This window comes from Pseudophryne corroboree, chromosome 5 (assembly GCF_028390025.1).
Source record: "Pseudophryne corroboree isolate aPseCor3 chromosome 5, aPseCor3.hap2, whole genome shotgun sequence".
In the NCBI taxonomy this organism is placed as follows: domain Eukaryota; kingdom Metazoa; phylum Chordata; class Amphibia; order Anura; family Myobatrachidae; genus Pseudophryne; species Pseudophryne corroboree.
In genome coordinates, this window is record NC_086448.1 from 307,299,085 (window position 1) to 307,323,642 (window position 24,558).

At 45.4% G+C, this 24,558-nt stretch overlaps 1 protein-coding gene across 7 annotated transcripts in view; it reads left to right on the plus strand.

Annotated features, from left to right (window-relative positions):
- The window catches only part of LOC134927671 (cytochrome c oxidase assembly factor 1 homolog), a 386,285-nt gene that overhangs the window by 352,807 nt on the left and 8,920 nt on the right, over positions 1 to 24,558 (plus strand). For 6 of the 7 annotated variants that reach the window (XM_063922458.1, XM_063922457.1, XM_063922459.1 and 3 more), the window contains 4 exons: positions 187 to 267; positions 2,266 to 2,364; positions 17,005 to 17,156; positions 21,473 to 21,545. In XM_063922458.1, the coding sequence (XP_063778528.1) occupies positions 2,271 to 2,364; positions 17,005 to 17,156; positions 21,473 to 21,545 (319 nt within the window). In that variant the 5' untranslated portion in view covers positions 187 to 267; positions 2,266 to 2,270. The remainder of the gene's footprint in view (positions 1 to 186; positions 268 to 2,265; positions 2,365 to 17,004; positions 17,157 to 21,472; positions 21,546 to 24,558) is intronic. The other variant, XM_063922464.1, reaches the window with a different exon arrangement.

The following is a 24,558-nucleotide window of genomic DNA, read 5'->3' on the forward strand; positions in this document are numbered from 1 at the left end:
GTGATATGAAGTTAACAGTAAGAAACCAGAGGAGGAATCACCGTCTATCTGCTCTCTGAGAGGAACTGCTCAGTGTGGGTGCATGTGTGAATATAAGCATGCCATTCAAAAGCATTGGTCACTCTGCAAGAGCATTATACTGCCAGGTTGTATCCACTTGTAACTTTTATTTCTCCTTCATTGCAGTAACTGGGGGAAAAAAGAGCTACAGTATCTAATCAGCTATAATCAAGACAAGGGTGTCCACACCACTGCACTGTAGACTAGGTGAGCCACAATCACAGGATATTGTAACCCAGGAGAGGATTCAGTAGGGTAGTGGCATATGGGCGACTTGTGTGCCTGCATACTGAAGTTTGCTATACATGTTTTAGCAGTAAATATTCCATGTTACTCCTAGCACTGATGCCCTCTGCAAATGGTGCATGTAGCAGTCAGACATATCAGCACTGGTCTGACAAGAACAGTGAGGTATCTGTCTATAAGGTTTCTAGATTACTTGTTTTCATTGCAGCACTTATTCTAAAGTACAATTCAATCAAATATATAAAAACATGTACCTGCAAAATATATAATCCCCATTATTAGATTCATCTTTGCAACTATTGTCCTCTTTTCAATAGGCTTTCTGATGGAAAGTGCACTGTGATTAAACCTACCTACACCGCTTCACATTGTCATAATCCCCTGCCATTTTACATTTATATCTGTGACTATTACTAATAGCTCTTGTGTAGGGATTTAGAAAAACATCTCACAGACCCCCCACCACATCATCTACCATATTTTTTTTTTATGTATTCTACATTGCCTACCCACTTGCATTTCTGTTTACAAAATGTAATAGCAAATAAATAAATAAATATATATATATATATATATATATATATATAAAGTACTTTGCAAAAGTTTTAGGTACTGTAGGTGTTGAACAAATGCTGCACAGTAAAAAAAATAATCCAAAAATAGAAGTGTTTTTATCAATTAACAAAATGCAAAGTGAATAGGCAGAAGAGAAATCAGGGCGTGAAGACACTGAAATGTTTGAGCAAGCTTACATCCACAGAAGATCTGTGGTTATTTTTCAAAAACGTTTGGCATAACCTCCGTGCTGAGTTCCTTCAAAAACTGTGTGCAAGTGTACCTAAAGGAATTGATGCTGTATTGAAGTCAATGGGTGATCACATCAAATATTGGGGCAGATGTATTAACCTAAAGAAGGCATAAGGAAGTGATAAAGCAGTGATAAACTCAAGGTAATAAATGCAGCAGCCAATCAGCTCCAATATGCAAATTGACAGGAGCTGACTGGCTTGTGTGTTTATCACCTTGCGTTTATCACTGGTTTATCACTTCCTTATGCCTTCTCCAGGTTAATACATCTGCCCCATTGATTTGGTTTAGATTTATTTTCTGTTCATTCACTTTGTATTTGAATTGATAAAAATAAACTATTAACACTTCTATTTTTTAAATCATTCATACTTTGCAGCATTTTGTCTACACCTGCCTATTTACAAATAGAAAACAGTGTGAAATGGGCTCATGGAAGTAGCCGTTTCTGTTATCTGTAATTTGGAAACATTATAGACTTGGGTTTATTGGAGAATGTGTTAAGGGGGGTACTCACGGAGCGATCGCTGCTAGATTGCTTAGATTTTAAGCACGATCGCTCCGTGTGTACCCCTCACAGCGATAGCGATGCACAGCCCCGCGCATCGCCATCGCTGCTGCTAGATTGGCCTGCATGCAGGCCAATCTAGCAGGTCGCTCATTTCACCCGCTGGGTGAAATAAGCGCCCCCCCCCCCCCCCCGTCTCCCCCCGCACGCTCAGCACACATCGCGCTGTGCTGAACGGCGGGAGTGATGTGTGGTGAGCGGTTCGCTCAGCACACATCTCTCCCGCATCGGCCAGTGAGTACTGGCCTTTAGTGTTTGTGTTTCAGCATATCACAAGGGTAAAAACACTCAGAAAAGTGCTATCTGGCTATAGAACGCGGAACAGAGGACTAAACAAACTTTCCCACCTACATACAGGTGTCCCTTTGTATAGATGGTGACAGTCACCCTGGTGTGACCTCTGAAAGTGTCATTATTCTGGTCCAGTTTGGTGACTTTCCTTCTGAAATAACCATATAGAGAAGTGCTGTTAAAAACATGTTATTTAAACAATGCAAAAACTTGAAAAACCAAATCTTTCACCCAAGTCACCTTCAAAATGGGTGACAATGGAGGAATGAACAGCTGTGCTTTTGTTTCTGCAGGAAGGATGCCAGTGCCTTTGAGAAATTTGCAACAAATGGCTCTTTATTTGGGTGTGGTGTCTGGAGGAGGATGTGCCATGATGTATTATTTAATTCAGAGTAAGTACACAGGAATGTGTAGAGTATACTGTATGGCTTGTTTCCTTTCTCACATACTGTAGGCTGATTATCTGTCTGCGCTAAGATGAATTTCTTCATACTAAAGTTAGCCTGAGGTTTCCTTCCGGAAAGCTCCTCTGCTGTTTACCGTTTTAATCTTACTGACTAAATAACTGGTAAGGAACACCGGAAACCACATTAAAATGGGGAAGTGACTGAATATATACTGTGTGTATATATATATATATATATATATATATATATATATATACAGAGGCAGAACTCTGGGTGGCAACGGAGTCATCTGCCGCCGGGCTCCTGCTCTGAAGGGGGGCTCTTCTTCCCCCATTCTGTGACACCATTGAAGTAAGTTAATTGATGGCTGCCGCTATCTTTGCACTGTATGAAGTTACTTCTCTGACAATTACACATAACTTCATATAGTTACAATTCTCATGCTTCCTGTACTGGAGCAAATAGCTCCATCAGTAAAGTGTCTGCTGTCAGTGGGTTCTAATCCTGGGTATGACTGCTAAGAAATGTGTGATTTAAAATAAAAGACAATGGAATGTATATATACAGTATATAAAAAAAAAAATCAGAACACTCCACACACACACACACGCACGCACGCACGCACGCACGCACGCACGCACACACGCACACATACATACATACATACATACATATATTTATCTAAATATAAGGGGGTGGGCAACTGGTATGAACTTGCCTCCGGGCAACTGTGACGAACTTACGCCACTGTATATATATATATATATATATATATATATATATATATATATATATAGCTTGTAGTGGGTGGACCGGCACTCCCTCTGTATAGCGCACGGGTGCCCAGGTGCCCTCTGACGGAATGGGATAGAGCAGTAGGCTACGAAATACTCGTCAAGGTGAGTAAAAAACTCTTTTTTACTCACCTTGACAACGGGACTTGCGTGTCCCGAAACGTTGGATCATATGGAGTGATTGAATACACTTGAATCTTTTTTCACAAGACCCTGAGTGCCGCTGTTTGCTTCGAGTATTTCGTAGCCTACTGCTCTATATATATATATATATATATATATATATATATATTTCTCTGATGTCCTAGTGGATGCTGGGAACTCCGTAAGGACCATGGGGAATAGCGGCTCCGCAGGAGACTGGGCACAAAAAGTAAAAGCTTTAGACTAGCTGGTGTGCACTGGCTCCTCCCCCTATGACCCTCCTCCAAGCCTCAGTTAGATTTTTGTGCCCGAACGAGAAGGGTGCAAGCTAGGTGGCTCTCCTGAGCTGCTTAGAAGTAAAAGTTTAAATAGGTTTTTTATTTTCAGTGAGTCCTGCTGGCAACAGGCTCACTGCATCGTGGGACTAAGGGGAGAAGAAGCGAACTCACCTGACTGCAGAGTGGATTGGGCTTCTTGGCTACTGGACATTAGCTCCAGAGGGACGATCACAGGTTCAGCCTGGATGGGTCCCGGAGCCGCGCCGCCGGCCCCCTTACAGAGCCAGAAGAGCGAAGAGGTCCGGAGAAAGCGGCGGCAGAAGACGTTCCTGTCTTCAAATAAGGTAGCGCACAGCACTGCAGCTGTGCGCCATTGCTCTCAGCACACTTCACACTCCGGTCACTGAGGGTGCAGGGCGCTGGGGGGGAGCGCCCTGAGACGCAATAAAAACGATATAAAAACCTTATATGGCTAAAAAAAAATGCATCACATATAGCTCCTGGGCTATATGGATGCATTTATCCCCTGCCAGTTTCCTGAAAAAAGCGGGAGAAAAGGCCGCCGTGAAGGGGGCGGAGCCTTTCTCCTCAGCACACAAGCGCCATTTTCTTTCACAGCTCCGCTGGAAGGACGGCTCCCTGACTCTCCCCTGCAGTCCTGCACTACAGAAACAGGGTAAAACAGAGAGGGGGGCACTATTGGCAGCTAATATATAAATACAGCAGCTATAACAGGGAGTAACACTTATATAAGGTTATCCCTGTATATATATATAGCGCTCTGGTGTGTGCTGGCAAACTCTCCCTCTGTCTCCCCAAAGGGCTAGTGGGGTCCTGTCCTCTATCAGAGCATTCCCTGTGTGTGTGCTGGGTGTCGGTACGATTGTGTCGACATGTATGAGGAGGAAAATGATGTGGAAGCAGAGCAATTGCCTGTGTTAGTGATGTCACCCCCTAGGGAGTCGACACCTGACTGGATGGTAGTAATTAAAGAATTACGTGACAATGTCAGCACTTTGCAAAAAACTGTTGACGACATGAGACAGCCGACAAATCAATTAGTGCCTGTTCAGGCGTCTCAGACACCGTCAGGGGCGCTAAAACGCCCGTTACCTCAGATGGTCGACACAGACCCTGACACGGATACTGAATCCAGTGTCGACGGTGACGAGACAAACGTAATGTCCAGTAGGGCCACACGTTACATGATCACGGCAATGAAGGAGGCATTGAACATTTCTGACACTACAAGTACCACAAAAAAGGGTATTATGTGGGGTGTGAAAAAACTACCAGTGGTTTTTCCTGAGTCAGATGAATTAAATGAGGTGTGTGATAAAGCGTGGGTTTCCCCCGATAAAAAACTGCTGATTTCTAATAAATTATTGGCACTATACCCTTTCCCGCCAGAGGTTAGGGCACGTTGGGAAACACCCCCTAGGGTAGATAAGGCGCTCACACGCTTATCAAAACAAGTGGCGTTACCGTCTCCTGATACGGCCGCTCTCAAGGAACCAGCTGATAGAAGGCTGGAAAATATCTTAAAAGGTATATACACACATACCGGTGTTATACTGCGACCAGCGATCGCCTCAGCCTGGATGTGCAGCGCTGGAGTGGCTTGGTCGGATTCCCTGACTGAAAATATTGATACCCTGGATAGGGACAGTATATTATTAACTATAGAGCATTTAAAGGATGCATTACTATATATGCGAGATGCACAGAGGGATATTTGCACCCTGGCATCTAGAGTAAGTGCGATGTCCATTTCTGCCAGAAGAACGTTATGGACGCGACAGTGGTCAGGTGATGCGGATTCCAAACGACATATGGAAGTATTGCCGTATAAAGGGGAGGAGTTATTTGGGGTCGGTCTATCGGACCTGGTGGCCACGGCAACGGCTGGAAAATCCACCTTTTTACCCCAGGTCACCTCTCAGCAGAAAAAGACACAGTCTTTTCAAACCCAGTCCTTTCGTCCCTATAAGGGCAAGAGGGAAAAAGGCCGCTCGTTCCTGCCCCGGGGCAGAGGAAGGGGAAAAAGACTGCACCATGCAGCCTCTTCCCAGGAGCAGAAGCCCTCCCCCGCTTCTGCCAAGTCCTCAGCATGACGCTGGGGCTCTGCAAGCAGACTCGGGCACGGTGGGGGGCCGTCTCAAGAATTTCAGCGCGCAGTGGGCTCACTCGCAAGTGGACCCCTGGATCCTGCAGGTAGTATCACAGGGGTACAAATTGGAATTCGAGACGTCTCCCCCTCGCCGGTTCCTGAAGTCTGCTCTACCAACGTCTCCCTCCGACAGGGAGGCAGTATTGGAAGCTATTCACAAGCTGTATTCCCAGCAGGTGATAATCAAGGTACCCCTCCTACAACAGGGAAAGGGGTATTATTCCACGCTGTTTGTGGTACCGAAGCCGGACGGCTCGGTGAGACCAATTTTAAATCTAAAATCTTTGAACACTTACATAAAAAGGTTCAAATTCAAGATGGAGTCACTCAGAGCAGTGATAGCGAACCTGGAAGAAGGGGACTATATGGTATCTCTAGACATCAAGGATGCTTATCTCCATGTCCCAATCTACCCTTCTCACCAAGGGTACCTCAGGTTTGTGATACAAAACTGTCATTATCAGTTTCAGACGCTGCCGTTTGGATTGTCCACGGCACCACGGGTCTTTACCAAGGTAATGGCCGAAATGATGATTCTTCTTCGAAGAAAAGGCGTATTAATTATCCCTTACTTGGACGATCTCCTGATAAGGGCAAGGTCCAGGGAACAGTTAGAGGTCGGAGTAGCACTATCTCAGGTAGTGCTACGTCAGCACGGGTGGATTCTAAATATCCCAAAATCACAGCTGATTCCAACAACACGTCTACTGTTCCTAGGGATGATTCTGGACACAGTCCAGAAAAAGGTGTTTCTCCCGGAAGAGAAGGCCAGGGAGTTATCCGAGCTAGTCAGGAACCTCCTAAAACCAGGACAAGTGTCAGTGCATCAGTGCACGAGAGTCCTGGGAAAAATGGTGGCTTCTTACGAAGCGATTCCATTCGGAAGATTCCATGCAAGAACTTTTCAGTGGGATCTGCTGGACAAATGGTCCGGATCGCATCTTCAGATGCATCAGCGGATAACCCTATCTCCAAGGACAAGGGTATCTCTCCTGTGGTGGTTACAGAAGGCTCATCTTCTAGAGGGCCGCAGATTCGGCATTCAGGATTGGATGCTGGTAACCACGGATGCCAGCCTGAGAGGCTGGGGAGCAGTCACACAGGGAAGAAATTTCCAGGGCTTGTGGTCAAGCATGGAAACGTCTCTTCACATAAATATCCTAGAGCTAAGGGCCATTTACAATGCCCTAAGTCAAGCAAGGCCTCTGCTTCAGGGTCAACCGGTATTAATCCAGTCGGACAACATCACGGCTGTCGCCCACGTAAACAGACAGGGCGGCACAAGAAGCAGGAGGGCAATGGCAGAAGCTGCAAGGATTCTCCGCTGGGCGGAAAATCATGTGATAGCACTGTCAGCAGTGTTCATTCCGGGAGTGGACAACTGGGAAGCAGACTTCCTCAGCAGACACGACCTCCACCCGGGGGAGTGGGGACTTCATCCAGAAGTCTTCCAAGTGATTGTAAACCGTTGGGAAAAACCAAAGGTGGACATGATGGCGTCCCGTCTCAACAAGAAACTGGACAGATATTGCGCCAGGTCAAGGGACCCTCAGGCAATAGCGGTGGACGCTCTGGTAACTCCGTGGGTGTTCCAGTCGGTATATGTGTTCCCTCCTCTTCCTCTCATACCAAAAGTACTGAGAATCATAAGAGGGAGAGGAGTAAGAACGATACTCGTGGCTCCGGATTGGCCAAGAAGAACTTGGTACCCGGAGCTGCAAGAGATGCTCACGGAGAACCCGTGGCCTCTACCTCTAAGGAAGGACCTGCTCCAGCAGGGACCTTGTCTGTTCCAAGACTTACCGCGGCTGCGTTTGACGGCATGGCGGTCCTATAAAAGCCCTTACCTGATATTTCATTCGGATAGGGCGGAATTGAGGACTCGTCCTCAATTTCTCCCTAAGGTGGTTTCAGCGTTTCACATGAATCAACCTATTGTGGTACCTGTGGCTACTAGGGACTTGGAGGACTCCAAGTTGCTGGACGTAGTCAGGGCCCTGAAAATATATGTTTCCAGGACGGCTGGAGTCAGAAAATCTGACTCGCTGTTTATACTGTATGCACCCAACAAGCTGGGTGCTCCTGCTTCTAAGCAGACGATTGCTCGTTGGATTTGTAGTACAATTCAACTTGCACATTCTGTGGCAGGCCTGCCACAGCCAAAATCTGTAAAAGCCCATTCCACAAGGAAGGTGGGCTCATCTTGGGCGGCTGCCCGAGGGGTCTCGGCTTTACAACTTTGCCGAGCAGCTACTTGGTCAGGGGCAAACACGTTTGCTAAATTCTACAAATTTGATACCCTGGCTGAGGAGGACCTGGAGTTCTCTCATTCGGTGCTGCAGAGTCATCCGCACTCTCCCGCCCGTTTGGGAGCTTTGGTATAATCCCCATGGTCCTTACGGAGTTCCCAGCATCCACTAGGACGTCAGAGAAAATAAGAATTTACTTACCGATAATTCTATTTCTCATAGTCCGTAGTGGATGCTGGGCGCCCATCCCAAGTGCGGATTGTCTGCAATACTTGTATATAGTTATTGTTACAAACAAATCGGGTTGTTTATTGTTGGAAGCCATCTTTTCAGAGGCTCCTACGGTTATCATACTGTTAACTGGGTTCAGATCACGAGTTGTACGGTGTGATTGGTGTGGCTGGTATGAGTCTTACCCGGGATTCAAGATCCTTCCTTATTATGTACGCTCGTCCGGGCACAGTATCTTAACTGAGGCTTGGAGGAGGGTCATAGGGGGAGGGGCCAGTGCACACCAGCTAGTCTAAAGCTTTTACTTTTTGTGCCCAGTCTCCTGCGGAGCCGCTATTCCCCATGGTCCTTACGGAGTTCCCAGCATCCACTACGGACTATGAGAAATAGAATTATCGGTAAGTAAATTCTTATTATATCTATATAGCAGTCGATGGGCGGTAGTTAATTGTTTGAAAAGTCAGTTGGGTGTCTGTTTTTTCCTATAATAGACAGGAAAAAACAGACACTCGACCGACTTTTCAAACAATTGAATATCCCCCAGTGTGTTGGTGGTACTCCTAGGTCTTAATGTACTACATTGAAAATTAGGCAACTGGCACCATGGTGCCAGTTGCCTAATTTTCAACGTAGTACATTAAGACCTAGGAGTGCCGCCGACACATTGACTGCTATATGTACCACGAAAGTGGCTGTGGAGGGCACCCGGGCCTACATCGTGAGATGAAGTGAGTGCCAGCATTTTGAGATATATATATATATATATATATATATACACACACACACACATATTCCACAGGTTCGGCACTCCAATTGCCTAACAGCTGCAGCCGGTGCCCTCGCATGCACATCATTTCTGGCTTCAATAAAACTCCACAATTTGCTGGCCTCAATTAACATTTCAGTTGTTCAAACTGTCATCATATTGATGACAGTTTGAACAACTGAAAGGTTATTTGAATTCATCAAATTGTGGAGTTTTATTGAAGCCAGAAGTGCCGCACCTTGGTCTGTATATGACGCAAGACCCATTCTGCGCATGTACAGAATGGGTCTTGCAATGTCGCTCACAGCCCCCTGTCATAATGGACATGCTGCAGTGTTTGGGTAGTGAGTGTGGCACCGGGCACCGTTCTTCAAAACATGGGCGTGTAACCCCCATTTTGAAGGCATGACTGGTCCAGGCTTCGGACCCAGACTTTGGACCCAGACTTTCTGGATCCCGGTGTCTGGGTCCTGTTGCCAGCCTCAGTAAGCTTTAGCTTCAAGCACAAGTTTGTTTGGCTTTAGTGTTGTTGACCCAGCAGGAGATATTTTAAGGGCAGCAGCACCATATATTATGGATTGAGCCTTTCCCCATAGCCCTTCCAACATTGTGAGGAAGCAGAATTATATCTCCTACACATGATAGTGAAGTTTAGGTACCACATATAGTTTATTTTATAATGGATGGGGTATCCACCTCTGGTTTACCAATTAAGCTTGTGTTGTGGGTTAGCAGAGTTTTTTGTGGATGGAAATAAATTGTACAATAACATAGTCCCCTACGTGGATACCTGCTAAAAGCCCGGCTGCCCGAACAGCCTTAGGGTAAAATGGGAAACAGATCTAGGACCTGTAAATAATGAGCAATAGCTCCAAATTTTAGGATCCATCAAATACACTACTCCGTGCATTTGTTAACAGCAAGTATTTTTTTATGTTCTTCAGAGGGTCTATCGTATGGGTTCCTGTCTATAGCAGACAGCTAAAAAATAGACAGTCATTAGTTAGACACTATATGGTCGACAATCAAAAGTCAGACAGGGTCAAAAGTCAGAAAGTTAAAAGTCAGACAGGGTCAAAAGTATTTTTTTACAACTTTTGCCTCATTTACTATCCATGTCACACTATTACCTTCTAGTAAAGTTGTGGCGAACGGAGCAAGACACACATGCGGATTTGTCTATACATATATTTGTTTATTGATGGCATTTTATTGTTACTGTTAATGTATTAACAATGTATTTTGGAAAATTTCAATAAAAACTACTTGATTAAAATAAAATAGCCCGGCTGCCCCTACACCAGACTTTGGGACCACACAGCTACTTACCAGTAAGTAGGCAGCAGCATTTGCAAAACTACTATACTGGACTGACTTTGCACTAAAGACGTAGTACTCACATCCTCTGGGATTAGGAGATTTATGCAAAAAGGTGTTCCTAAAGAATCACCTGGAACCCGCTCCATGAGGGGTTCCCTAGTAACTAGGAGTATACTGACAAGGAGGTATACCAGGAAAAGGGTAGTCCCATTTCCCCACTTCCCAAAGTGAGCGAAGTATACGCTTGATTATATTCACAAATTTATCAAAGCTTGGAGAGAGTTAATGTGGAGAGAAATAAACTACCAAACAATACGTAAAACTACCATCCAATCAGCTTCAAGCTATCGCTTTACAGGCTGTGTTTGGAAAATGACAGGAACGAGCTGATTTGTTGTACTTTATCTCTCTCCACTTTAGGTCTCTCCAAGTTTTGGTAAATAATATCATAATAAATATTAGGGGATACAGGAAAAATGGAAGGGGTGGGGCATCTACAGGGGCGGATTGGGAACAAAAAGCGGCCCTGGAAAAATTTGTAATAGTGGCCCCACATGGGCAGCACCAGAGGTGTAAGGTCTAGCCATGGGCCATGGTGGCAGCACCCTCCCCCCAAGACTTTCAAGATAGTGGGCATGTCCAGCATCAAGGGGGAAGTTAAAAGGAAATAAAATTAAATATTATGAGCACATTATATGATACACCTTCAGAATTTAGGAAACTATATAATTCTTTAGAAAGATATATTTTCTTGCTTATTACACCAACCGTATCCCAATCACTATTCCCTCAATCTTACAGTATATGTCAGCCAAGCAGGCAGACAGAGCATACACTAGATCATCTGCAATCACAGGCTAAGTGGCAAAGAAATTTTCATATATGCAAATTATTTTGCATCTTATTCATTATGTCTATAAATAGGACCACATGTCCTCAAACAAAACAGGTCCCGCGGGTGCGTCGGCCCACCGGGAATCTTCCCTGTAAGCCCTATGGCCGATCCGCCTCTGGGCATCTATAATGTAATTTAAAGAAAAATACTAAAATAGGGTGTCCATTAGAGCAAGGCTGTCATGATAGCAGCAATAAACATTATTCGAATGAGATTGCATTAAAGGAGTTTAGTATTTGACAACTGAAAGACTGCTGGAAGAAGATGTGAGGTGGGACAATTTACCAATGTGTGGATATGTTTATCGGGAATATTTTTGGGATTGTGGTCAGAATATGGAGAGTAGAATCCTGACGTTAAATACTGGGGTTAGGATTAGGCTGCATGGAGGGGCCAGTTAGGGTTAGTCTGTGGGAGCGGACTGCTATATTTAGGCTGCAGGAGGGGGTGGTTAGAGTTTAGCTGTGGGAGGGGTGGTTTAGGGTTAGGCTGCGGGGAGCGGGAGGTTAGGGTTAGTCTGCAGGAGGGGATGGTTAGGGTTAGTCTGCAGGAGGGATGGTTAGGGTTAGGCTGAGGAAGGGGTGGGTTAGGGTTAGGCTGCGGGAGGGGGCGGTTAGGTATAGGCTGCAGGAGGGGGCGGTTAGGGTTAGGCTGCGGAAGGTGTGGGCTGGGATTCTGACCTTCGGGATCCTGATACCATCCCTTTTGTTGGTGGAGAAGAGTTGTAGTCAAATCTCTAATGTGGTATTTGGGAATGGAGAGTCATTAGTGTGAGGTGGTGTGGGGGGCATAACATTTGTACCTAAGTCTTCAATAAGCTGCAAAGTTAATAGTTTGTGAAGTACACTTGTCATGTTCTCTAGGTGATATGTTTGCTATGTGCTTTTGATAATGGAAAGAGACTATTCCACATGGCTGCCATTTGGCTCCTGCATATGCATAGGATAGGTGTTTTGGGGATTAAGCAAGATGTATGAGGGGCACATAGGTAGTTACGCTACAGTCATAGTTTAATTTAGGTTATGGACTACTTTCCACAATGAAGTCCACCGCTGTTGCGTGCAGAGTCGCTGGCATTAGAACTGGTGGTGCAAGCCACAGGCATTCCTGGATAGTGATTGGGAAGTGTCCTGAAGTGAATGCAAGAAAAGGCAGTCTTATGGGCATGGTATAGGAGGGTCATGGGCGTGTCAGTGATTGCAGCTGCATTCCCAGACGTAGATCTGCAGCCACAGAGCCATGCTTAGGGTAATTTAAGGAGACACTACACCTGCCATAGTTTGGTGCAAGTGTCAATAGTGCACAGATGGCGGAATGTTCTGAACCATTGGTTTTAGTTGCAGTGTCCACAGGCACTGAGAGTGGGCGTCTCAGGGCTTGCACAGTCTGGTGTACGCTACACAAGGGGGAGGCTGAAACTAGCATTTACCTATTATTGCCGCTGCGACTTTGCAAAAAGAGGCAGCCGTGCATGCATTAGTGTCTACCCCTGAATCAAGCCCAGGTCTCTTTCTCCATAGCCTTGACAACTGTTGTCATTAGAGTTTAAAAAAAGCTGCTGCAATGTGTATGAGAGTAATATACCACCTCGTAAAGAATTTATAAGCGCTGTCTTTCATCCGGACACAAATAAACGTGCAATATTTTGTCTCACAGCTGACCACTCCTTCACAGCAAGAGATCTGCTATGTCTGCTTCCCATCTGTGCAGTATAAAAGAGAGTGGTCACTGTGAGATTGCTGCCATATATTGTTTCATCTTCTAATCTAGAGAGTTAGGCAGGCCAAGCTAGTTTACAGCCCCACTAACTCCAGTTTCTCCCTTCCCTTTCCAAGTATATTTTTGAACAAACACCACAAATCTCTCATTTACTCGAAACCCAACTCTTCTAGTTTTGCCTTCTATCTCAGACCCCATCAAAGCAATGACCAGGGGCGGATCCAGAAGAAAATTATAGGGGGGGCACCATGGAAGGGGCAAGTACATTTGCGTGCGCCTTCAGCGCATTCGCTCGCAGAAAAGGGGTGTCCCCCCACTACAAGGGGCGTGGCCTCACAGGACAGGGAGAGAGTGACTTGCAGTAGGTGACAGGGAGAGTGACTATCAGTTGGTGACAGCTAGTGGTTGATGGAGAGTGACTGGCAGTGGGTGACAGGCAGTGGGTGACAGGGAGTGGACTGAGGTGAGGTCATTACTGACGTGCAACCGGATGGGAGGGGATTACCGACCCCGGTGATTGGTCTTTTGGAGGTGTACACGTATTTAAATGCTATCAGTTTTTGTATGTTTGTTGTCTGAGGAAAGTGCCGCTACACAATAAACGGTCACTGAAACGCTACTTGAAAACTTACCACTTGTACATGTGATTTATCTTCATGTCTGGGAGTGCCGTTCCTGAGTATCTGGCTTTATATATATATATATATATATATATACACACACATACATACACACATGTGTGTATATATATATAGGTGAGGGGGAGAGACAGGGAGGGTGAGGGTACTGAGGGGGAAAGACAGGGAGGGGGAAGGTGCTGAGGGGGAGAGACAAGGAGGGGGAGGGTGCTGAGGGGGAGAGACAAGGAGGGGGAGGGTGCTGAGAGGTGAGAGTCAGGGAGGGGGAGGGTGCTGAGGGGGAGAAACAGGGAGGGGGAGGGTGCTGAGAGGGAGAGACAGGGAGGGGGAGGGTGCTGAGGGGGAGAGACAAGGAGGGGAAGGGTGCTGAGGGGGAGAGACAGGGAGGGGGAGCGACAGGGAGGGGGAGGGTGCTGAGGGGGAGAGACAAGGAGGGGGAGGGTGCTGAGGTGGAGAGAGAGGGTGCTGAGGGGGAGAGACAAGGAGGGGGAGGGTGCTGAGAGGTGAGAGACAGGGAGGGGAAGGGTGCTGAGGGGAAGAGACAGGGAGGGGGAGGGTGCTGAGGGGGAGACACAGGGAGGGTGCTGAGGGGGAGATACAGGGAGGGGGAGGGTGCTGAGGGGGAGATACAGGGACGGGGGGGGGGGGCTGAGGGTGAGATACTGGGACATAACTTTGTTTCAGGAAAGAAACAATGAAGGATTCCCTGACAACCTTGCACGCTCCCCTCCCCCTCCCCCCTATCACATATACTTAGAAAATACCTTAAGGCTTTACCCCACTGGCTGGCATCATAGGACAGGACTCCTAACGGTGCTCATATACCGCAGGTACAGCAGGAGAGAGCGCACTGTGAGTGCAGGAGGCGGGCTGGGTACAGGAGGTGAGAGCGGCAGCGCACGGTTCAGGGGGAGAGAGCGGCAGCGCACAGCGTGACGTGGGCGCCGGGTTGCCATTGGTTACGAGGCAGGAGGAGGTGCAGCGCAGCGCTGGCGGCTGACAGTGTGAGTACAACGGCTGTCAGTGGGGAGCGCTGGCTCTATTAAGGGGAGATTGCTGCAGAGAGCTGTGGCCGATTTAAAAAAAAAAAACTGCCACAAATGACAGGGGGGGTGGGGGGTGGGGGGGGACACGGGCCCGAGTGCCCCTCTCCTGGATCCGCCACTGGCAATGACACTTTTAAATCAGTGATTTCTTTTCCAGATATTATGTTGTCAGATACCCATGTCGCAGTTCTAAGACACAGGCCCTAACACAGACATATGCCTATCAGAGTGGTTATTATTCTAATTGCATCCTTCTGTATTTAACTCTAGACATCATCCTGTCAGAGGCCGATTTCAGAGATATATCTGTACAGTACTGGGCCTGTCCTTTGTACACACTTCCTCTCAAGTTGGTGCATTATGAGGCTGGCCCACAATAAAAGCATTCTTTGATGTCATGTTGTTTATTGTAGTGGTGGTGATACTGCACTCTGCTGCGGCAACACTAGCCTCTTGTGTAAAAAGTGGAAAATGTTCTAGGGTTTGGGGCACTCTGGCCAACAAGTTGGTATAGTGTATCAGCAATTCATTTTTAAAAGCCCAGCATATCGGGATGTAGCATCTTACTTCCACCATTGAATACAAGCCACGTCATTTTTGATTCTGATGATGAATTTACTGTTGATCCATTACTTAAAGCCTGCACCATACAGTGCATCCGGAAAGTATTCACATCGATTCACTTTTTCCACATTTTGTTATGTTACAGCCTTATTCCACAATGGAATAAATTAATTTTTTTCCCTCAAAATTCTACACACAATACCCCATAATGACAACGTGAAAAAGTTTTTTTTAGATTTTTGCAAATTTATTAAAAATAAAAAACTAAGAAATGACATGTACATAAGTATTCACATCCTTTGCCATGAAGCTCAAAATTGAGCTCAGGTGCATCCTGTTTCCATTGATCATCCTTGAAATGTTCCTACAGCTTAATTTGAGTCCACCTCTGGTAAATTCAGTTGATTGGACATAATTTGGAAAGGCACACACCTGTCTATATAAAGTCCCACACTTGACAGTACATTTCTGAGCACAAACCAAGCATGAAGCCAAAGGAATTGTCTGTAGACCTCCGAGACAGAATTGTAATGGAGCCACAAATCTGGGGAAGGGTACAGAATAATATCTGCTGCTCTGAAGGTCCCAATGAGCACAATGGCCTCCATCATCTGTAAATGGAAAAAGTTCGGAACCACCAGGACTCTTCCTAGAGCTGGCCAGCCATCTAAACTGAGTGATTGGGGAATAGGGCCCTAGTCAGGGAGGTGACCAAGAACCCCAGAGCTGCAGCATTCCTCTGTGAATAGAGGAGAACCTTCTAGAAGGACAACCTTCTCTGCAGCAATCCACCAATCAGGCCTGTATGGTAGAGTGGCCACATGGAAGCCACTCCTTAGTAAAAAGCACATGGCAGCCTGCCTGGAGTTTGTCAAAATGCACCTGAAGGACTCTCAGACCATGAGAAACAAAATTATCTGGTCTGATGAGACAAATGCCAGGTGTCATGTTTGGAGGAAAGCAGGCACCGCTCATCACCAGGCTAATACCATCCCTACAGTGAAGCATGGTGGTGGCAGTATCATGCTGTGGGGATGTTTTTCAGCGGCAGGAACTGGTAGACTAGTCAGGATAGAGGGCAAGATGAATGCAGCAATGTACAGAGACATCCTGGATGAAAACCTGCTCCAGAGAACTCTTGACCTCAGACTGGGGCGATGGTTCATCTTTCAGCAGGACAACGGCCCTAAGCACACAAGATATCAAATAAGTGGCTTCAGGACAACGCTGTGAATGTCCTTGAGTGGCCGAGCTAGAGCCCAGACTTGAATCCGATTGAACATCTCTGGAGAGATCTGAAAATGGCTGTGCACCGACGCTTCCCATCCAACCTGATGGAGCTTGAGAGGTGCTAAATAGAGGAATGGGCGAAACTGCCCAAAGATAGGTGTGCCAAGCTTGTGGCATCATATTCAAAACGACTTGAGACTGTAATTGCTGCCAAAGGTGCATCTCACAAAGTATTGACCAAAGGCTGTGAATACTTATGTACATGTGATTTCTTAGTTTTTTATTTTTAATAAATTAGCAAAAATCTCAAAAAAACTTTTTTCACGTTGTCGTTACGGAGTATTGTGTGTAGAATTCTGAGGGGAAAAAATAATTTATTCCATTTTGGAAAAAGGCTGTAACATAACAAAATGTGGAAACAGAGAAGCGCTGTGAATACTTTCCGGATGCACTGTATATACAAGACTGGTGTGGCATTGTAGCTGCTATTGTGGTCTTTTTTTGACCTATCCCAGATTAGTGCATGAGCAGTAATATTGTCAAAATTAAACATCTCTTAATTGTGAATTACTATATTCTAGAGTCTTTCGCCAGTAAAGAATATTACTTGGCTGCTCTTGAAAAACTGGAGTCTCAGTCCAAAGTTCTAGAGATGATAGGAGCACCACCACTTAAAGTCCACTATCTTCGACTGTTGGACAAATACAACCATGTTGACCAGTCAACAGCTCAGGTAACAATGTGAATTTTATATGCCAATATTACCTTATTGTAATAAGCCATTTTTGCATTTTTTGTCCTGTTCTGCTTAAACCAAGGAGACTTTATTTATTTGTTAGATTAGCCGGGTGCATTTTCTTATTTTGTTGTATATCCTTTTATTTTAGAACAGAATCACAATAAGATAAAAAGGATAAGTACTATGAACGTTTTCCGTTATTCGAATTTAGGACTCTCATTTTTTTCAATTTTCCCAGGAAAGTCCCAAATAAAAATTTTAAATTCCAGTATGTATATTACAATAATAGAAACTTCTGATAAAAGCAAACTAATGGTATACACTGGAATACATTCCTATATCTGCTTTATTTTAAGAAGTAAATGCAGCAAAGGTTGGATTTACTGGCCTAGAAACAGAAGGTCAGGTCACATGGATGCCCTGATTTTTCATCTTGCAACAAAATGTACTGTATGCCCAAATTTGTCCTAACATTTTCTCAATTTCGTTTAGCTTTTTTATATAACTTTAAATGGTTATATATGATATACACATGTCTAGACATACATACAAATCCCTGAATGGTTCCAGGGCCATAGAGAGCTGGGCCAGGTACCTTTCAGGGGCATGGCCTAATTGTGAAAGGTATGGCCACGCTCCTTTGAAAAAGAAAAAAAAAGGATTGTTGCAGCCCAGTTGAGTGGCAACTGGGCTACAACAATGTGAATGTACGCACGAGAACCATTTATGGATGTGTAGCCAGAGTTACTTGCTATTCTGATTCATTGTGCATGCCAAATTCAGTGGCATCTCCTGCACCTAGCATGGAGTAGGTGTAGGTACCTAATCTTGCGTATAGAAGAGTAGGGCAGTGCAGTTGCATTAGAAAATGGGTAAAAAGTGCAGTTGCATTGATGCATTCCATTCTCAATACATTTGCATTCCATTTGCAACCTGCAATGAAGAATCATGCCCCTTATTCTCTAAAACATTGTATATTTCTATAATGTGTTGAATGTGTAGATAATTTCTGTATGTGATGTGTGGTAAGTAGTGAACATTAATTTCTCTTATATTTAGTCTGAGGTACACTGCTCACCATGGGGTTCAGAGGGAGATCAGAGGAGTCGTTACAATAAACTACACTTGTTTGTATGCTAACCCGTCTCCTCTGGAGCTAACATCCCATACGCCCCACTTGAGCTAATAGGAATCAGTCAACTTTATAAGCTTTATGTATTTTATCTTTATTTTTAGGCTTAAGTGCTGCAGTTTTTGTAATGGAGATCCAGAGGAGCCCATTCCAGAACATATTCTGTTAAATCCCTTGGAATTCTTCGAGAGGGTAGGCAGTCAGGGCGTGGTAAACACCCAGGGCCTAAGACTGCTGACAGCCATGGTGACAGAGTCTGCCATCGGTATGTGGTGGAGGTCTGTCTGCTCAATTTTCTGGGACCAGATGAGTGGGTATGAGTTATTGTGGAAAGAGACTATATTTTATACATTGCAGGTCCTCCTCTCAGTCATTTCTTTGCAACTCCCCTTCCGAAGGACAGGGTTAGACATCTGACTCTGCAGGGGGGCATTCAAAAGTTACTGCAGTCAGGTACTATTGTTCCAGTTATAAAAGGAACAAAAACATCTGGGATTTTTTTATTCAAATATGTGTCCGGTTCAGAAGCCAGATTTGTCTTTTTGGCCTATTCTGAATCAATAAATTAGTGTATTACCATGCTGCATGGAATCCTTTTTTTGGTGAATGCAGCAATAATGAGGGACCAGTCTCTGGGTTCTGTTGATGTCAAAGACGATTACATTCATGTCCCCAGAAGGGAAGGTCATCACAGCCAGCTAAGGTTTTCGATAGGGTAGAACCACTTTCATTTCAGAGCTCTTCCACTTGGGGTAGACCACAGTGTCCCAAGTCTTTATCAAGTTAATGGCAGTCCTTCTGCGGTCAAAATGGGTGACGGTCATTCCATACTTGGATGACCTACTGATTAAGGCAAAGTCTGTTTCATTTCTTCAGTGCTATCTTCTTTTGACAATGGAGACATTGAAGGCTTACAGATGGATAATCAATTATTCCAAATCTAATATGGTTCCTTTGCAGGTCTCGGCCATGTGCAAACAATTATTGACAATACTGGCTTGCAGACAGATGTATGTGCTTCAGTGTATGCACTTGCAGGATGGTATCCTGTTCCAAGGGATTTTACGAATGTTCTCAAAACCTTCCAGGCTCAGTTGCTGGCCTTGGTGGTCCAGGTCAGATTCCTGTGTGGAGACTACAGACTGTCCCCTACTTTGATGGCTGGCCAACAGTCATCTTAGTCAGGGGTGGCTCCTGTCAGTAGAGGAATGGACTACAGTAACCACAGATGCCACTCTCTTTGGTTGGGGAGCAGTCACATTGGGTCTTCAGTTTCAGGGTCTTTGGTCCAGAACCGAGGCAGGACTTTCCATAAATGTCCTTGAGATCTGGCTATTCACTAAGTTATGCTCGCAGCTCAGAGCTTTCTTCAGGGCAGAGCCCTATGGATACAATCCGACATTGCCATGGCCGTGGCATATGCAATCTGCCAAAAAGATACCTGCAGTGCATTTGCAATGGTGGAGATTCCCTGGATTTTCCATTAGGTAGAGAGGTTAATTCAAGTGATATCAGCAGTATTCATCCCAAGAGTAGAGAACTGAGATTCAGATTACCTCCGCAGACATGCCGTTCATGCAGGGGAATTGGCTCTGCATCCCGATGTGCTTGTGCAGCGCTGGGGGGCTGCTAGAAGTGGTCTTCATGACTACTCATCTAAATCACAAAGTGCAGCAGTACGGGGCTTGGACCAGGGATCGTCAGGCAGACCTGCTGGTATATCTCTCGTCATCCTGGTGGTTCCAGATTGGCCTTGGAGGGCTTGGTATAGCAATGTCTTGCTATTGACAGCAGAACCCCCATGGCGACTTCCTTAATGCATAGACCTGCTCAGCCAAAGTCCTAACCTACATGCAGACTAAGTTCAGTTGGCTTTAATGGCTGTGAATTTCCATTATTTTAAATAAACATTTTCATACCAGCATTAATATATACTGCGGACGCAAGGCGCATCTTATTACCATATACGCTAAAGGTGCACTGAACGTCGCAGCACTATGTCCCTTAAGAGAAAACAAGTACTCACAGACATGGTATAGCGAGGTCCAACGCCCAGAGATATATATATATGTATTTGATATTAAAAGTTATGCATACAAAATAACATATGTACAGTATATCATTCAGTATAATATATATATAATTATAAGATAGGGTTACAGTGTTACAGTTACATAAGAATCAGTCACAGCCAGTATACATCACCCCATCCCACAGGACAGTCCTTTCTAGATCGACTCCGCATCTCTTCCCCTCAGCAACTACCTAACTATGCCTTAGAAAACTGCATATATCAGACAGTGGGACTTAACAGGTTGTTGGTTTCGTTCTCCTTCCATTGGCCCAGGAGAGGGAGGTTTCTCATTCATTGTGTTTTATTGGTCAGTTCATATGTAAGCAATGTCCAGTTTGAAGATGCAGGTACAGGGATTAACCACTGGGATTCTGACCACATGCTTTCTCAGGAAGTCCTTTGTTCTCGTAGAATGTGACTTTATATTTCATACATTTGTTCATAACTAATCGTTGCAATGTGCTATAATTTACCCATAGCTATCAAATTAATCCACACATTCTCCTGACCATTTTGACACTAAGCATTAACTTGTTCCGGCCCCATAATACATATGTATATGGTTTTACACTCTTATATAAATACAATATAATACAAGTCTGGTGCTGGACATGTTTTGTCTATGTGTAATTTACGTGTTATATGAATATGTGTCTGTGTGCATCTTTATGGCGTTTCTCAGTGATTGTGCCTTTTACCGTATATACACCCACCACGCTGCAACACGCATGCTGTGTGACTCTATGCATGATGTACGGTAAAGAAGCATGGTGCATCCATATACGTCAATTGCGTCCTTACGCCACCACCGAGAAGCGCCAATCTGTGTGTAGTTTGTATTGTCTTCTTTTTCCGACTTCGACACGGCATAGGTGTTGAAGCCATAATCCTCCAGGCTAAGGGGTTTTCTGACAAAGGCATCCAGACAATGATCAGGCCAGAAAACTAGTGTCTTCCAGAAACTATCATAGGATTTGGAAGATATGTTGCTTAGTGTGAAGAGAAGCAGATTCATACTTCAGCATTTCATTTAGCACACCTTTTTGCAGGTCAAAATTGGCTTTACTAATGATTCATGTTTCGGCTCTGTCTATTCTCTTTCAGAAGACGTTGTCCTCTATTCCAGAGTTCCAGACTTTTCTCCAAGGGGTGCTACATGTTTTTTTATGTGCCACAGGTACCTTTTGTTGTTCGCAGCATTACAACAAACCTCCTATTGACCCTCTGTACTCTGTGGAGTTTAAGTATCTCACATGGAAGATGACTTCCTTATTGGCCATTTCTTCTGCAAGACATGTATCAGAGCTGGCAGCTCTTTCATTTTGGTTTCCATATATGATTTTTTTTTGCCACAGTAGGGCTGTTCTGAGGCCTACACCATTTTTTAGCCCAATGTGTTATCTTGTTTTCTCTATCGTCCTAGTGGATGCTGGGGTTCCTGAAAGGACCATGGGGAATAGCGGCTCCGCAGGAGACAGGGCACAAAAAGTAAAGCTTTAGGATCAGGTGGTGTGCACTGGCTCCTCCCCCTATGACCCTCCTCCAAGCCAGTTAGATTTTTGTGCCCGGCCGAGAAGGGTGCAATCTAGGTGGCTCTCCTAAAGAGCTGCTTAGGAAAGTTTAGCTTAGGTTTTTTATTTTACAGTGAGTCCTGCTGGCAACAGGATCACTGCAACGAGGGACTTAGGGGAGAAGAAGTGAACTCACCTGCGTGCAGGATGGATTGGCTTCTTGGCTACTGGACATCAGCTCCAGAGGGACGATCACAGGTACAGCCTGGATGGTCACCGGAGCCTTGCCGCCGGCCCCCTTGCAGATGCTGAAGTAAGAAGAGGTCCAGAATCGGCGGCAGAAGACTCCTCAGTCTTCTAAAGGTAGCGCACAGCACTGCAGCTGTGCGCCATTTTCCTCTCAGCACACTTCACACGGCAGTCACTGAGGGTGCAGGGCGCTGGGAGGGGGGCGCCCTGGGAGGCAAATGAATACCTATTTTGGCTAAAAATACCTCACATATAGCCTCCGGAGGCTATATGGAGATATTTAACCCCTGCCAGAATCCGTTAAGAGCGGGAGACGAGGCCGCCGAAAAAGGGGCGGGGCCTATCTCCTCAGCACACAGCGCCATTTTCCCTCACAGAAAGGCTGGAGGGAAGGCTCCCAGGCTCTCCCCTGCACTGCACTACAGAAACAGGGTTAAAACAGAGAGGGGGGGCACTAATTTGGCGATATGCTTATATATATATTAAGATGCTATAAGGGAAAACACTTATATAAGGTTGTCCCTATATAATTATAGCGTTTTTGGTGTGTGCTGGCAAACTCTCCCTCTGTCTCTCCAAAGGGCTAGTGGGTCCTGTCCTCTATCAGAGCATTCCCTGTGTGTGTGCTGTGTGTCGGTACGTGTGTGTCGACAGGTAGGAGGACGATGTTGGTGAGGAGGCGGAGCAATTGCCTGTAATGGTGATGTCACTCTCTAGGGAGTCGACACCGGAATGGATGGCTTATTTAGGAAATTACGTGATAATGTCAACACGCTGCAAGGTCGGTTGACGACATGAGACGGCCGACAAACAATTAGTACGGTCCAGACGTCTCAAAAACACCGTCAAGGGTTTTAAAACGCCCGTTTACTTTAGTCGGTCGACACAGACACAGACAGGGACACTGAATCCAGTGTCGACGGTGAATAAACAAACGTATTCCTTATTAGGGCCACACGTTAAAGGCAATGAAGGAGGTGTTACGTATTTCTGATACTACAAGTACCACAAAAGAGGGTATTATGTGGGATGTGAAAAAACTACCATAGTTTTTCCTGAATCAGATAAATTAAATAAAGTGTGTGATGATGCGTGGGTTCCCCCCGATAGAAAATTATGGGCGGTATACCCTTTCCCGCCAGAAGTTAGGGCGCGTTGGGAAACACCCTTTAAGGTGGATAAGGCGCTCACACGCTTATCAAAACAAGTGGCGGTACCGTCTATAGATAGGGCCGTCCTCAAGGACCAGCTGACAAGGCTGGAAAATATAATAAAAAGTATATACACACATACTGGTGTTATACTGCGGCCAGCGATCGCCTCAGCCTGGATGTGCAGAGCTAGGGTGGCTTGGTCGGATTCCCTGACTAAAAATATTGATACCCTTGACAGGGACAGTATTTTATTGACTATAGAGCATTTCTATATATGCGAGATGCACAGAGGGATATTTGCACTCTGGCATCATGAATAAACGCGATGTCCATAACTGCCAGAAGATGTTATGGACACGACAGTGGTCAGGTGATGCAGATTCCAAACGGCACAGTATGGCCGTATACAGGAAGAGGACTTGTTTGGGGTCGGTCCATCGGACCTGGTGGTCACGGCAACTGCTGGAAAATCCACCGTTTTTTACCCTAAGTCACATCTCTGCAGAAAAAGACACCGTCTTTTCAGCCTCAGTCCTCTCGTCCCTATAAGAACATATCTGCCCAGGGATAGAGGAAAGGGAAGAAGACTGCAGCAGGCAGCCCATTCCCAGGAACAGAAGCGTTCCACCGCGTCTGACAAGTTCTCAGCATGGCGCTGAGACCGTACAGGACCCCTGGATCCTACAAGTAGTATCCCGGGGGTACAGATGGGAATGTCGAGACGTTTCCCCTTCGCAGGCTCCTGAAGTCTGCTTTACCAAGTCTCCCTCCGACAAGGAGGTAGTATGGGAAAAAATTCACAAGCTGTATTCCCAGCAGGTGATAATTAAATTACCCCTCCTACTACAGAAAAGGGGTATTATTCCACACTATATTGTGGTACTGAAGCCAGAAGGCTAGGTGAGACTTATTCTAAAAATTTTTTTTTTGAACACTTACAAAGGTTCAAATTAAGATGAAGTCACTCAGAGCAGTGATAACGAACCAGGAATAAGGGGACTATAGTGTCCCGGGACATCAGGGATGCTTACCTCTATGTCCCAAATTTGCCCTTCTCACTAAGGGTACCTCAGGTTCGTGGTGCAGAACTGTCACTATCAGTTTCAGACGCTGCCGTTTGGATTGTCCACGGCACCCTGGGGTCTTTACCAAGGTAATGGCCGAATTGATGATTCTTCTTCGAAGAAAAGGCGTCTTAATTATCCCTTACTTGGACGATCTCCTGATAGGGGCATAGTCCAGGGAACAGTTGGAGGTCGGAGTAGCACTATCTCGG